This window comes from Gossypium hirsutum, chromosome A03 (genome assembly GCF_007990345.1).
Source record: "Gossypium hirsutum isolate 1008001.06 chromosome A03, Gossypium_hirsutum_v2.1, whole genome shotgun sequence".
NCBI classification, from domain to species: Eukaryota; Viridiplantae; Streptophyta; class Magnoliopsida; order Malvales; family Malvaceae; genus Gossypium; species Gossypium hirsutum.
Genome location: NC_053426.1, coordinates 2,244,530 through 2,260,735, shown reverse-complemented (window position 1 = coordinate 2,260,735; position 16,206 = coordinate 2,244,530). Strand labels below are relative to the sequence as shown.

General features: G+C 33.0%; 1 protein-coding gene across 1 annotated transcript; it reads right to left on the bottom strand.

Annotated features, from left to right (window-relative positions):
- Positions 1 to 8,716: 8,716 nt before the first annotated feature.
- Positions 8,717 to 9,394, bottom strand: LOC107887958 (protein LITTLE ZIPPER 1). Its single transcript, XM_016812170.2, has 2 exons — positions 9,218 to 9,394; positions 8,717 to 9,137 (listed from the first exon to the last, which is right to left on the bottom strand). Exons 1-2 carry the CDS (start codon positions 9,319 to 9,321, stop codon positions 8,918 to 8,920), a joined length of 324 nt encoding a protein of 107 aa, XP_016667659.1. The 5' UTR covers positions 9,322 to 9,394; the 3' UTR covers positions 8,717 to 8,917.
- Between the last annotated feature and the right edge of the window lie 6,812 nt (positions 9,395 to 16,206).

Here is a 16,206-nt window from a genome sequence, read left to right as displayed (position 1 = left end):
ATGTCCCTCAAAATGAGCATATACGAGGTCCCTGCACACTGTTGTAACATTGAGAAAGAAGTAGACGGACGGCCTTGGTTCCATGATATCTTAGAATATATCAAGAATCAAAGGTATCCCGAACAAGCGAATGAGAACGATAAAAGAACAATTAGAAGAATGGCAGCGGGATTTGTTCTTGATGGGGATATCCTGTATAAAAGAGGAAAGGATCAGATGCTTTTGAGATGTGTGGATGATGTTGAAGCCAGAAAAATACTTGAAGAGGTCCATGAGGGAATTTGCGGAACGCATGCCAATGGTTTCAATATGGCCAGAAAGATCATGAGACTCGGTTATTATTGGCTGACAATGGAAAGTGACTGCATCAATTTTGCCAGAAAATGCCACAAATGTCAAGTCTACGGCGATAAAATTCATGTAGCCCCTTCACCCCTTCATGTCATGACTTCTCCGTGGCCTTTTTCTATGTGGGGCATGGATGTCATAGGGCCAATTTCTCCAAAAGCTTCAAATGGACATCGATTCATTTTTGCGGTTATCGATTACTTCACAAAATGGATTGAAGCCGCTTCGTTTGCCAATGTGACGAAGACTGCAGTGTGCAAGTTTTTGAAAAAGAAAATCATTTGCCGATATGGTTTGCCTGAAAGAATCATTTCAGATAATGCCACGAATCTGAACAATAAGATGATGAAAGAAGTGTGCGAGCAGTTCCAAATAAAGCATCATAATTCCTCGCCCTATCGCCCAAAGATGAACGGGGCTGTTGAAGCAGCTAACAAGAACATTAAGAGGATCATTGGGAAAATGACTGAGACATATAAAGATTGGCACGAGAAACTTCCATTTGCTTTGTTTGCATATCGCACATCTGTGCGAACATCTACGGGAGCAACTCCTTTCTCTCTAGTCTATGGAATGGAAGCTGTGCTACCTATCGAGGTTGAGATCCCCTCTCTGCGAGTATTGATGGAATCAAAGTTAGAAGAAGCAGAATGGGTTCGAGCTCGATATGATCAGTTGAACCTCATTGAAGAAAAACGTCTAAGGGCAATTTGTCATGGGCAAATGTACCAAAAGAGAATGATCGCAGCCCATGACAAGAAGGTACGACCAAGAGAGTTCCATGAAGGAGAACTCGTTCTGAGAAAGATTCTCCCAATACAAAAAGACCTGCGAGGAAAATGGGCACCAAATTGGGAATGACCATACGTTGTAAAAAAGGCATTCTCAAGAGGAGCTTTAATCCTTACCGAGATGGATGGGAAGGAGTTACCGAATCCGGTGAATTCGGATGCGGTGAAGAAATATTATGCTTAAGATGAAAACCCGAAAAGGGCATCTTAAAAAAAAGGGCGAAAACCCGAAAAGGGCGTCTTGATTAGTACAAAAAGATTAAAACCCGAGAGGGCGTCCTAATGAAACAAACCTGGCGGTCGAACGATAGGTCAAGTAGTGAGACTACAGTATTTGAAGCACTTCTGAAAGCTCGAAATTTTCTACGCAAGAAGCCATGCTCGAAAAGATTATTGATTGAGGAACGTGGAAGAGTTCATGTGTTGAATATCTAGAGCATTTGTATCCGTTGAATACGACCTTTTCTTCCTTTTTGACATTTTTACTCTCATTGGTTAACTTTCTTTGTTTGCCACACTTGAAATAAAGGAATATGAGATATCCTTTGTGTCCCTACCTGACCATTTTCATGCATCTCATTATGTGTTTATTTAATGATAAATAGTGAAATGAGATACTCTAAACAAAAGAAATGTCAAGCATTACCCGGATAAGAATTTGATAAGTGCAAGATCTTCAAAGCAAGAACAAAGTTTAACCAAGGGCAAAAAGGGTGATATCTGAGAAACGTCGATTACTCGTAAAGCTCGAAGACAGGTATGAGGCCTGAAGAGAAGGTCGAGAATCAAAGCAATGAACGCAGATCCTCAACAATCATGGCGAAAATGACATACGACCAATATGCTTAAGGAGCACTGCATAATCATGTAGGCATAAAGGCATTTAAGACAAACATGTGCATATCATGATGACATCATGCATGGCATATACAGGTAATCCAGTAAAGCAAGAAATCTTGAATGAGAGTCGCACTGAATCAAAGGAAAAGATACCCGAGTTCTACCAAAGGACTGGTTTTGGTATTTTGATGTTTAATATTCATGCTTTCCAAGGAAAATCAACTCATATTGCGAGAAATGAGTTGAGCCTCAAGACACGTTGAGGTATTTTTAAATTTTTAAAAAAAAATCAACTCATATTGCGAGAAGTGAGTTGAGCCTCGGGGCACGCCGAGGTATTTTTAGTTTATGTTTTAAATTGACTCATATTGCGAGAGGTGAGTTAAGCCTTTTAATTTTTGTTTTTCAAAATCAACTCATATTGCGAGAAATGAGTTGAGCCTCAAGACACGTTGAGGTATTTTTAAAAAATTTTTAAAAAAAATCAACTCACATTGCGAGAAGTGAGTTGAGCCTCGGGGCACGCCGGGGTATTTTTAGTTTATATTTTAAATTGACTCATATTGCGATAGGTGAGTTAAGCCTTTTAATTTTTGTTTTTCAAAATCAACTCATATTGCGAGAAATGAGTTGAGCCTCAAGACACGTTGAGGTATTTTTAAATTTTTTAAAAAAATCAACTCATATTGCGAGAAGTGAGTTGAGCCTCGGGGCACGCCGAGGTATTTTTAGTTTATGTTTTAAATTGACTCATATTGCGAGAGGTGAGTTAAGCCTTTTAATTTTTGTTTTTCAAAATCAACTCATATTGCGAGAAATGAGTTGAGCCTCAAGACACGTTGAGGTATTTTTAAATTTTTTTTAAAAAATCAACTCATATTGCGAGAAGTGAGTTGAGCCTTGGGGCACGCCGAGGTATTTTTAGTTTATGTTTTAAATTGACTCATATTGCGAGAGGTGAGTTAAGCCTTTTAATTTTTGTTTTTCAAAAATCAACTCATATTGCGAGAAATGAGTTGAGCCTCGGGGCACGCCGATGTATTTTTAGTTTATGTTTTAAATTGACTCATATTGCGAGAGGTGAGTTAAGCCTTTTAATTTTTGTTTTTTAAAAATCAACTCATATTGCAAGAGGTGAGTTGAGCCTCGGCTCACATGCTTAGGTATTTTCAATTTATGTTTTTTTCAATCTATGCTTTTCAAAAATCAACTTATATTGCGAGAGGTGAGTTGAGCCTCAAGGCACGCTGAGGTATTTTCAATTTCTGCTTTACTAATTCTACTTTTCAAATCAACTCATATTGCAAGAGGTGAGTTGAGTCTCAGGCCACACGCTGAGGTCTTTTCAAATTCTGTTTTTAATTTCTATTTTTTAATTTCTGTGTTTCAAAAAAAATCAACTCATATTGCAAGAGGTGAGTTGAGCCTCAGGGCACACTGAGGTATTTTCAATTTCTACTTTTTCAATTTCTGTTTTTCAAAAATCAACTCATATTGCGAGAGGTGAGTTGAGCCTTTTAATTTCTATTTTTCAAAAACCAACTCATATTGCGAGAGGTGAGTTGAACCTTTTTCTATTTTTCAAAAAATCAACCCATATTGCGAGAGGTGAGTTGAGCCTTTTGCAAATTCTGTTTTCAAAAATCAACTCATATTGCGAGAAGTGAGTTGAGCCTTGGCTCACGTGCTGAGCTATTTTCAATTTCTATTTTTAATGTCTAGTTTTAAAGAGTCAATTCATATTGCGAGAAATGAGTTGAGCTCAGGATCACATGCCGAGTAAAGAATAAAGATTGGACAATTGAACAAAATTTAGTGCTTTTAAGTCTTTGCACTATCCTTGTTTCACAATGATGAGCAAAGAGGGGCAGTTGTAAGCACTAAATTTTTGTCCGACTAGAATTTGTGTTTAATTTTCAAAATTTCAAAAAAAAATTAAAAAAATAAAAATTGCATTTTGACCCCTAAACTTTTCCTAAATTTCATTTTGACCCTTAAACTTTCTTTAAATTTCACTTAGACCCCTAAACTTTCATTAGATTTCATTTTAATCCTAAATTTTCTAAAAATTACATTTAGCCCCAGAATTTTTGCTGCATTTGTGATTTGGTCCTTCAGACAGGTTACGTGATTTGGGGCACCGACTTCCCAGATTTTCAGGCCACAAACATGGGTGGCTGCTCCTTCCCCACTTGCTACCTGCAAAAAAGAAGCAAAACCAACTATAAAAAGGAGTTTAAACTCCAAAAATCAAAAACCCCGAGGAATCAAAAAAAAAGAGAAAAAAGAAAGTTTCAAAAAAAATTTCAGTAGCAAAAAGAAAGAGGAGAAAGAGAAAGAGGAAAGAAAGGAAGAGAGGGGAGAAGCGACGGCGGTGCAACCAAGGCGTAAAGAAGAAGAAGAAAAAGAAGAAGGAAGAAGAAAGAAGAAGAAAGAAAAAAGAAAAAGAGAAAAAAAAAGAAAAAGAAAAAAGAAAAATAATAAAACAGTCGGGTTGAACCGACCTGACCCGTCTGGCTCAAAACCCGACCCGAGCAGAAGACCCGACCCAGTGAGCCCATTAGTCAAGCCCAAAGCAGCCCAAAAAAAATAAAGCAAAAAACAAAGCAAAAAAAATAAGCAGCAAAAAAAAAGGGGGCAGGCCAACAGCAGGCCCAATTCCAGCAGCCCAACAGCAGGCCCTAGCCCAACAGCCAGCCTGTCCAGCAGCAGCCCAGCAGTGCAGCGGCCCAAACCAGCGCAGCCCAACAGCAGCCCACAGCAAGCAGTCCAGCAGAAAAAGAAAAGAAAAAAGAAAAAAGAAAAAAAGAAAAAAGAAGAGAAAAAGAAAAGAAAAATTCAATTTGTGTAACCCGTTCGGTGAAGCTCGCATTTTAGATTTTTCGGTAATTTCGTTTATTTCACTTTTAATTTAATGCTCGTATTTTTATGTTATTTCATTTTAATATTATTAGCATTTTATGCATTTTTATATTTTTATATTTTTATTTATATTTTCAATTTAATTCAATTTTAATTTTATTTTATTTTAAATAATTTTAAAAAATAAGGCAACGAATCGATTTAACATAAAATCGTTGATTTCATCGCTATGTTGGGTGAATATCACCGGTTTGCGTTAAACTCGATACGCCCTTTTAAAAAAAATATTCAAAAAATTTTATTTTCAAAAAAAATCCTCGGGTTTTGAAATTTTCGTGTCTTCAAAAAAATTTCTCGTGTTTTTCAAAAATAAGGTAACAAATCGATTTGACACTAATTCGTTTATTTCATTGCTTTGTTGAGTGAATATCATTAATTAGTGTTAAATACGATACGTGCTTAATAAAAATCGGAAAATTTTTCGTGTTTTCAAAAGTTCCCGTGTTGCAAAAATTTTCATGTTTTTCAAAAATTCTCGTGTTTTCAAAAAAAATTCTAATTTTCAAAATTTTTCGTGTTTTCTGAAAACTTCTGTGTTTCAAAAATTTTCGTGTTTCTAAAATTTTCGTATTTCAAAAATTTTCTTGTTTTCAAATTTTTCGTATTTAAAAAATCCTCGTGTTTTCAAAATTCCAGTGTTTCAAAATTTTTCGTGTTTCAAAAAAAAAATTCCCGTTTTCCAAAAACTTTCGTGTTTTAAGAAATTGACCGTGTTTCATAAATTTTCGTGTTTCAAAGAAATCTCGTGTTTCAAAATTTTCGTGTTTTTTTAAAAATTTGTGTTTCTAAAATTCTTGTATTTTAAAAAAAATCGTGTTTAAAAAAAAGGGAAAAAGTTGTTGTGCTTTAAAATTATCGTGTTTCAATCGGATCACGACTAATATTAAATTAAACTCGTATTTTTGAAAATGAAGACAACGCGCGTTTAACAAGATACCAATTTTGGGCGTCGCGAGGGTGCTAATACCTTCCTCGCGCGTAACCGACTCCCGAACTCGAATTTTCTCTGGATTCTTACGTAGACCTAAAATTACCTCTTTTTTAGAAAATTTAAAAATAAAATTTTCTTCTAAAAAGAGAATTTATTAGGTGTCCGATCACACCTAGAAAAAAAAAAGATCGGTGGCGACTCCTTTTTCAAATAAAATCGAGATTCAGTTTTCAAATTTTCAATAATTACTTCGACTAGCGCCCGTGCCGAAATTTTTAGGTCGCTACACACTATGTGTGACCCAGAGTGATAAAGATTCATCTAACAACTTAGATTTAGATGAAGACTATCTCAACAACTATATGGTTTTTAATCTAGTATAGTCAAAGGATCTGAAGTTGATTTAGATGAAGACTCTGATGGTGGATCTAATGAGGAATTCTTGAAGACTTACAAGATCATGTTTGGTAAATGGGAGCAAGTATAAGATTTAAATACCTCACTGTTAAAAGAAAATAGACAATTGAGAGAAGAGAATGGAAGGTTGGTAAAGCAAATCAAAGCTAAAGAATCACTCCTTACTGAAAAGCTTGATAATCTAGTAAAGATCTAGAAGGAGCTTGTTGCAACCAAGCTTCTGCTAGAGAGATTAAATTTCAACAGTAGCAAGCTTGATGAAATTCCTGCTATCGGGAGGAGAGGTCCAAGCAAAGGATGGATTGATTGTGTAGACAAGGGAAGTGTTGTTATCAAAAGTCCCATTGTTTTTGTGAAAGCTTCAAATTTTAGAGAATCTAGAAAATGTTTGAAACTTTTGTTAATCAAGAATAACAAGAAGGAAATGACTCCCTATGATGCAATCTATCATTTTTGTGGTGTCCTTAGACATATTAGACCTCGACGTTTCAAAATGCTACATGATATGAGGTAGAGAAGTGCAGTTCCGGCGAAAGTGCCTACTTCTCATAGCACATTGCTTGTAATGAAGCAAAAACATGTTCTTTATTTTGGTACCAATCTAATTCCTAGTATAGTAAAAAGAAAAGTTCAATTTCTATATCTACAATAGAGATGGAGTACTTAGTTATAATAAATTGTTATGCTCAACTCTTGTGGGCGTAACAAATGTTAGAAGGAGATTTGTCTCTGATTGCATCCATCTATTGCGACAACTCCAACAAAATCAATATTTCCAAAAACTTAGTGTTGCATTCTAGAATCAAGCACATTAATATAAGACATTGTTTCATAAGGGAGTTGATAAAAGGTGGAGCTATTTAATTAAAGCATACTCCTAAAAAAATAATTGGCATGTTTGTTCACTAAGTCTTGATGCACATCAAAATTCCTATCCTCATGCCATTTTGTATTTTGGAGTATTTTAAAATTCCTTTAATATCTTTTGGAGGGATTATTATTGCATTAATTGAGTTTTACTTTACTTCAACTACTAAAACCCTAAAAGAAAATCCCTCTCTATATATTTTTTTGTTGAATTCTTACTCAAACCTTCTCAAAGAATTTTTCAAGCCCCTTTACAATTTTAGTAATGGCAAGAGTAAAACAAACTAAGACTCTTCTCCATCTACCTCAATCGAAAGCTCTTAAGTAAAGTCTCTCTCATTGTAACCATTAGTGCATAAAACCCAAGTGAAGTGCTCTATGGAATAGGGAACAAGCATTGTTGATCTTGTAGTTGTTGAATCATTTGCCATACCACCATCAGTCCCACCTACTCATTTTGACTTACTTGAAGGTATGGGCACAAATCCTCAAGAGCCTTTAGTTGATGACTTTGTTGGTCTTGCTTATTACTCTTCATTTGAAGAAACCGCTACCGAGGATCAAAATCTCGAGGATCAAAATCTCTAAGATATGGGTGAACAAGAGATTTTGTCAATTTACTTAGATTCTTTAATAGAAAAGTTAATTTTTTTATAAGAATATTGAGGAGATTGATTCCTTGATTGAATAAGGATCTCAAGATCAGGTGATAGATAAGATCATTGAGGGTTTGCAACAAAAGAATCCTCAAAGTGAGGAAGCTCCTAAGGTTCAAAAATCCCTGAGGAAGTGTCTCAAATAAATATTCAAAAAGGTTAGGATGTTGTTGATGAATTTAAGAAGGTTGCTGAAGAACCTGAAGAAAGTGCAACTTTAAAAGTAGATTAGTAGCAACAAAACTAGTGGAAGAAGCTTTTGCTCAAAAGAAGACTGCATATAAACAAAGGCATTAGCCATTCCTAATGAAGATGATGTCCCACTATCTACCTTTGTACCTCAAGTTATAAGAAAAAGGACAAAGAGGCCAAATGTACCCCTTCCTTCCAAAGATCGAAACAAGTGACAAAAACGGATTGGTGCTACGGAATTACCGAAGGACGTTGATTTCACTCCTGAGCCAGAAAAGCCAAAGTTCTCGTACACTTCTTGCAAGAGAAGAATGGAGATTATGGCACAAAAGGACTTTATTAATGAGAAGGATATCAAGAAGAAAGGATTTTAGAAGCACAATATTGATGTGATCTTAGAGTCTCAAAGCCTATTACATTGTTGCCTTTGTAAAGGCTTATGTGTTGTTCTTGCTTCTGCTATAGATGATAATGCCTTGACGATTCTATTCATTGTTAAATATGTTTAAGGGGAGTTTTATTTCGAGTTCCATTCATTCTTTTGCTTGCGAAAGTTTGTTACAAATTAAAATTGCAAAATAATTACTTTTATGCAATGTGATTTTGGATTGGCCTGGTTCGGATGTCTCATTAGTAATAACATGCTTTAAGATGGTTAATAATAGTGTTTGAACGTGTAACCTAATCCCTTGAATTCCTCTTTTCCATGCTGAAAAAAGAAAGCAAAATATATGCACACATGACCATCAAGATTTTTGATGAAACTTTTCAAATCCCATCATTTAATTTATCTTAATTAGAAGTTAAAACAAAACGTCATATGCTACAATTTTCCAGATTGCTAACATACATCATCAAAGAAAAGGCAAAGGAAGCTTTAAAGAGACTAAAAGGGTATATATATATAGTAGATAGGGAAGAGGGTTCGGATTATTGTTTCTTGAAACCTCATATCAGTGTTTTTGCAGAAGAACCAAAAGGGTAGTGGAAAAACGATCCAAATGAGGAAACTTGTTCTGAAGCTCAGACATTAAAGCCAAGTTCTCTTGATGTAGAAGATTAGCTCTCTTCCTTAACTTCTCATTCTCTTCTATAATGCTTCGATTCTCCAAATACAGCTTCAAGTTCATTAGTTCCATGTCTTTCTTCACATCTTCTTCTTCACACCTTTTCCTGCACATATTTTGCATTGTTAAACAAACATATAGATTTTGCATGCATAGATATAAAGTGAAACATATATATAAACCAACCTGGAAAGCCTGTAGATTTGAACTTTACTTTGTTTTGATCTATGCCTTCTCTTTGAAGAAACTAAGATGGGATGAGATGGGCTCCAATTCATGTTGTTACACATCTTTGTATGGTAACTTTTTTTTTCTTTTGTACTGAAGAAACAAGATGAAGAAAATGGATGGTGATAGTGCCATATATATATATAAGCTCCTATAAATATAGTTGGGTTCTTGGGTTGTTTGTGACTAGCTTTTCACCATGTGGTGGGGTATGTAAATGAGAGAAAGGGAGAAAAAAGAGAGAGGGTGGGGAGGATTTTCTCTATTTAGTCCTAATGATGGCAACGAGAGACATGATTGCAACCAATAAATTAAAACACCCCAAAACTAAGTTGATGGAAGGTTCTATGCTTCTCAGTCTATCCCCAGGCCTTGATTCCATAATTATCTTTCTTAATTAAGATAGAACACAAAGTTTAAATTCTCAAATCAAATAGCTTGGCCTATAAACAAGTAATTTTAAGTATTTAAATATGTGCCTAATCCTAGTAATATTGTATTTTTTTTTTAAATTATAATCATATTGGGATGCATCACAGTGTATACATCTGAAATATCTTCCAAATAGACAGAACCCCACAGCATTCTGACATGGCTATACATTCAACTTATAGATTGAGAGAAATTCTTGCATTTCCCATGTGCCCATCAAATAGTGTCCCATGATCTTAATTTTTCTTTGTTTTCCGACTGATTGAACCACCCCTGTTTGAAACAATCATCTTTTACCTAATTGCTGGTATTAATTTATAATCAAATATTTTAATTGAGTTTTTAATAGATTTTTCCATTAGCATGAAGCATATTTACACAAACGTGTACCCTGCTTCATTACCAGTTTATATTGGAACTTACTATTATATGGGGTATGCAGGGCAAAGCTAGGATATTTTGTTATGGGCCGAACTATTTTTTTTTTAGGTCAAAGCATGAATTTTGTAATAAAATAACCTTAAATTGAATTATAAAAAATTTAAAGGGACTAAAAAATTTAACTCATTTAAATCAAGGGGCCAAAGCTCTAGTTTGCCCCTAGATTTGTCCTTGAGGGTATACGCGGAGGTGAAATAATAATTTTTTTTAGGAGACTGAAATTAAATTGTAATTTTTACGATGAAAAAATACAATTTCATCATTTTAATAATTTGTATATTTATAATTTTTAAAGGATTAAATCAAATTTTTATATTTTTAGGGGAGGCAAAGTATAATTTTAACTTTACTAATTTAAAATTTTAAAAAATTTAAAGAGTCTAAATGAAAATTTTTCCATTTTAGGGAGAACGAGACCTCTGCCAACTCCCTTAGTTTCATCCTGGGTATACAAGTGTTTAAAATATACTCCATATGTTTAATTTATCTCTATATGAATGTCGAATAAACATGTAATGGCCTAATTAACTGATAGATTGACAGAAAAAATTTATTGATAAAAATTAATATTTTAAAAAATTAATTAGAACAGTTTGAAATATGATATCAATTTATAATTTAACATATAATTTTGAGATGTTTGATGTAATTAACTTAATTGTTATTTTTTTCCTAATTTATTGCCCATAATTCTAAGTGCATAATGTACTCGAGGAGATAAATTAATTTGGGGGATGATAGTTCAAGTAGCACAATTATTAATGGACAGGTGAAACCCCAAATGATATATGTAATAAATTGCCATTGTTATATTTTTCTAGCAAGCTATCTTCACTTCCATAGATTACTGTTCTTTTATTATTTTTCTGCTTCTAAGGCAAACTTGATGTAAAGTTCTCTCATTGCTAGAAATTGAAGCTGTCAATTTGCCATCATTTTAAACCATAAATCAATTGTTGGTCAGTGAGACATATTAGCTAGCTGGCTAAATAATTACAGCCTTCACTTGCAAAACTCTATCATTAATTTTGCCAATTGCAAGTAGTTTTTTTTTTCACCTTTAAAAGATGGAGGTTGTGATTAATTAGTAATTAAACTTGGGGTGACAATATGCTGGTTAATTAGGCTAATTACAAGGACCTCTTTCCTCTATGGCATCCCCTTGCCCCTTTTAGGGACCCCATCAGCTTGAGAATTATATGACTATAGTTAAAGGTAATGGGTTTAGAGGTTTGTGGACCATTAGAAGAAAGAAGGTGGCATTGGCATCTTCAAATTCATGCTTTCCCTCTCCCACTTTTTTTTTTATCTCTCATGATACTTGTTTTGAACACATATTTCTAAGAGTCAAACCTCATATTGAAGGCCTGAGAAAAGATAACCCCCACCCTTCCTCAAATCCCCCATTCACCTATTAATTTTTCTCAACATTTCATGATAGATGATCATGATATTATGTTTGTATTCATACAATTATCAAATAGGTATAGTACCAATGTATTTATAAAATGAGAAGAGGTGATTTTGTGTGTAGCCACCATTTTTTACAATAGTGGATTTCTATATTTAATCCTTTTTCCCCAAAAAGTTAAAAATAATAATTATAATTGATTAATTTTAATTTTAATTTCACCCAAATTGATTTTATTATAAAACAAAATAATTTAATTTAAATTTGAGTAAAAAATAAATTAAACATAAAAAGAAACAATCTAAAACAACCAGACTCGAAATAATCTGAACCGATAATAACCCCACCCAAAAACCTAAGCCTCAAATAAATTCAGTACAACCCAAATTCAAAATGATTCAAATCTGAAATCGATATGAATTGAAATGAACTAAAACTATTAAAATTCGAATTGACTCAATTCAGATTGAATCAACACAAACCTAATCCAACCCACTAATTACACCTAATAAACCATAAGCATATTACAAAATCAAGCTTAAGGGTTCAAAAACCATTCCAACATTTTGAAAAGAAAAATCAATTAAACCGTTAAGTCATTTGACCTATTAATTGTAAATTGACAGGCAATTTTCCATTTTTTGGGGTCTATTTGTACCATGTTGTAAAAACTCTGACGTGGCATTTTTATTTTTTACATGAAAATTTTTAAGAAATATTAAAAATTTTATAAATTATAATAAATATTATAAAACTAATGAAAAATATTACGAAATTCAAAAAAATATTGCAAAATTAGGAAAAAAATTAAATTTATTTAAAATTTAAAAAATTAAAAAGGTAAAATTTAAAAATCATTTATATTTATTTTAAAAATTCAAAAAAAATTATAAAAATGTTTTTAAGAATAAAAAAAATTATAAAAATTACAACAGAAATTCTCCTCTTGGTCATCGTCGTCGTCAACTCAATAGCCTCTCTTCCCACGTCAAATTATCGGCAGCAACTCTTGAATCGAAGTTAGCCTAGTACTGGTAACGGTGCTTATGGTTTCTTTCCTTCTTCAATTGTCCCCTTTTTCGACTAGCCATGATTTTCCTCACTTTTTTCATAGGTTTTCCTTCGATTTAATTATCAACGAAACCACAACGAAACCACGAAGTTAAGCCAAAGGGGGTTGAATTGGTAGAAATTGGTTTATAGTCTAGGTGTAGATTAAAGATGAATGAATTCGAATTTTGAAATAAAGATTTTTATAGTTTTTTTTAGAAATATTAATTTTTAAATTTATTTTATTAGTTTGAACTCTTTTTATACTTTTTAAATAAATTTATAATTTTTGAATTTTTTAAATTTTAATGATTACTTATAATTTTTAAAGAAAAATTTCATGTAAAAATTTAAAAAAAATAATAAAAATGTTATGTTAGTATTTTTTTCTACATTACAATACATTAACATGACACGTGATAAAAATAAAAAATAATTATTAACAATTAATATTATCGAATGAATTTAATTGATATATTTTTATTTTTGTTAAATAGAAAATAGAAAACTTAACTAATATTTTTAAAAAATTAGTGAAAAGAGTGGTCTGCCATGGTAGACTTTGTGAAGTGCTCATAGTTTTGCTGCTATTTGGCAATTATCACATAAACCGACACTCAAGATTTATGAATGACACCTCAATGATCTTTTGACTTATGCTGCTGCTTTATCATATGGTTGATGAAATTGGATACTAACAACAATATCAATCATATTCTTCACATTTGCCATTGCAACGATTTTGTGAACTGATAATTAATTAAAGACCCACACTATAATCAATGGATCTGAACTGAAATTCTCGTTTGGTGAAAAAGAAAACCCAGTTAGGAGATGGCATCATTAATCTCCTCTTCTTACTTTATGTAGGAGAAATGGATTCAATTTTTTTTGGTTAAATGAACTTAATTATTTCTGGGCTTCCTTTTTTTTTTCTCTTTTTTCATCAACATATTAAATGATGTGTCAAATTAAACTCATGTTATGGGCAATGGAAGATGTTAATTAAAATGAAAATTGAAATACTCTCTCAGTCCGATAGTTAAGGTTGTTGATTCATAAAATTTTTAGGTTGAGTTTTTTTAAGTTTGATTCATTTTGATCTCAAATTATTTTAATTTAGGTTCATTTCGAGTTAATATTTTTTTAAATTCAAATTTTTTTATCATATCAAATGTGAATATATCTATTCACATTTAGATTTATTTTATCAATTATTTTAATGATATCAATAATGAAAATATACATGTAAATAGTATATTAAGAGAAATAGAAATAATGATTCAATTTTGAACTCTAAAAAAAGTAGAGAGGCAAGCGAAGAAGTGAGTACTAGACATACTCATGACCTTCACTTATTTCTTCTTTTACTACAACTACTAAAATTGGTGATGAATTTGAGGCAATATCAGAGATACAATAGTCAACAATAAAATCAATACATATATATATCTCCATTCTTCTAAAATTTCATTTTTTTTTTCTTATTCTTCTTTCTCTTCGAGTACATGCTGCCCTCAAAATTGTACCCTCCATTGTTTTTTAACGTATTTTGCTCGATCCCACACATGAGTCAATCATGGTGGCTGCCTATTTAATCCCACGTCTAAGGGTCCATCTCTCCCCTTCCACTTGATCATCCAAATCTCATCAATTGCTTGTCAAATCCATCCAAAAAAAAAACACCCAATTTTTTTCTCTCTCTATGCTATTGCACTGCAATCGATTGCTCTCTTTGGTATTGGTGTATGCATATTCATCATCAACATCATCATCTCTCCCATCTATAGATATAGCCAAACCAAAGCATATGATCATATAACATCATAGTCAAGACATCATGGATTTGCCATCTTGATACTTGGGGAAAAAAATTTTGGGGTTGTGTCTTGTTTGTCAACTGGAGTATTATGATACTTTCTTGTGAAAACATTATGCAATATTTTCGTCTTCTTACGCTATGCATTTGTCATAGTTGCTTTCAAATATATCTCAACATTTTAAGGTATCTGAATTAGGGATCAAATATGCTTATAATATATGACGAGAATTAATTAAGGATAAAATAAATTGTCTACGTAATCTCCATTATCAGAGCTCTCCTGGTTAAGGGTCAGAAACAATAGAGATTGGCAATTTCCAATGCACAATACTGATGATGTCAAATTATGGGGCTGCTGAAAAACTTAAAAATATTATTGCACACAACTTTTGTAATTGCATTTGTTCCAGTCAAACAAAAAAGGATTGCTATTGCTGTAGATTTCCCGTTCTTTTCAAAAGAAACAAAAGAATGCATGTTTATTAATTGATAATCAACAGCCCAAAAGGTGCAACTCCTATAGATGAAGCAACACGGCAATGGATAACCATTTAAATTAACAAACGACATCTAACGACAAATAGGTGATAGAGTCAATAAAGAGACCGGAAGAAATAGTTTTTGATGACACATACACCTGCCAACCAGGCAATGATCCCTATGAATACCCCAAAACAGCAAAATGGGGATAATGGGACGAAAGGGGATAGAGGTACTAGATTTCCCACAGGAGGTATGAACTCTAGGATCACTGTTACTCTACTAGCCATTTTCTCTCATCTACCATCATTTATATTTTACTGAGAGAAAATCTTGAAGTAAAAGCTGCGACATCCCCCACAGTTCTTCCTTTGTCTTTGAAGGCCTAAAGCCTCCATCAGTGCAACAATCATCTTTAGCCATCCTTCTCAAAGAGACTAAAACATTTGATGTCGTCTATGAGAATCCTAAATAAAAAGCCATGGATTCTTGTAACATCCCTTACTTGACTCGATCCCCAAGTCCGAGCTACAATCTTTGTCGGAACAATTACAAACGTATAACCTTCCAATCAAGGCATAATACATACACACATAATCATATCAAACCATAGTCATGTTGTACGACCTTTCTTAACTCTTATACAAACCTACGTATGCTCTAAAGTAAACTCAAGATCGAACTAGGATCAATTTGAAACATTTCAAAATTTTAAGTCTACGTCGTGACGTAAGAGAGTTCCTCATCACAATGTGACATACTGACTTGTTCTCGTTGTGACGACGGGGTTTCTCTTCGTGTTATGGCCCGAAGTCCAAAGCTCATATCGCGACAACCATCGTCTGACATCGCAACGTGGACTCTATTTTTGGTACATTTTAGGACATTTGGTACCTATCTCTTAGCCATCTTTCAAACTTATGTCGGACAAAAATACGTTTGTGAACAAAATAAGTAAATATAAATAAACACATATTTATATATATAATAAAATATAAATAGAACAAGTTATATTTGATTTGTCAAATACAAAATTTAAAAACAAAACTGTAACAAAAGTTGAAATAAAAAGAAGAATAGAGATTTTACGTAACATTAAGACCTGTGAAACACAGTTTCCATAAGACAGATTCGGCCGCTTCTAAGGTATTTAAAGAAATGTTGGTCGAATGTCTCCCAGGATACAACAACACAAATATCAAAGCAGCAGTCTGCAGTAATCAACAAACAAACGTTGTCTTTTTCAAAATATTAGAGTATGGTTTATAAACCTATAGGGCCCATTTGGCCCGATTAGCCCAAACATTTTGC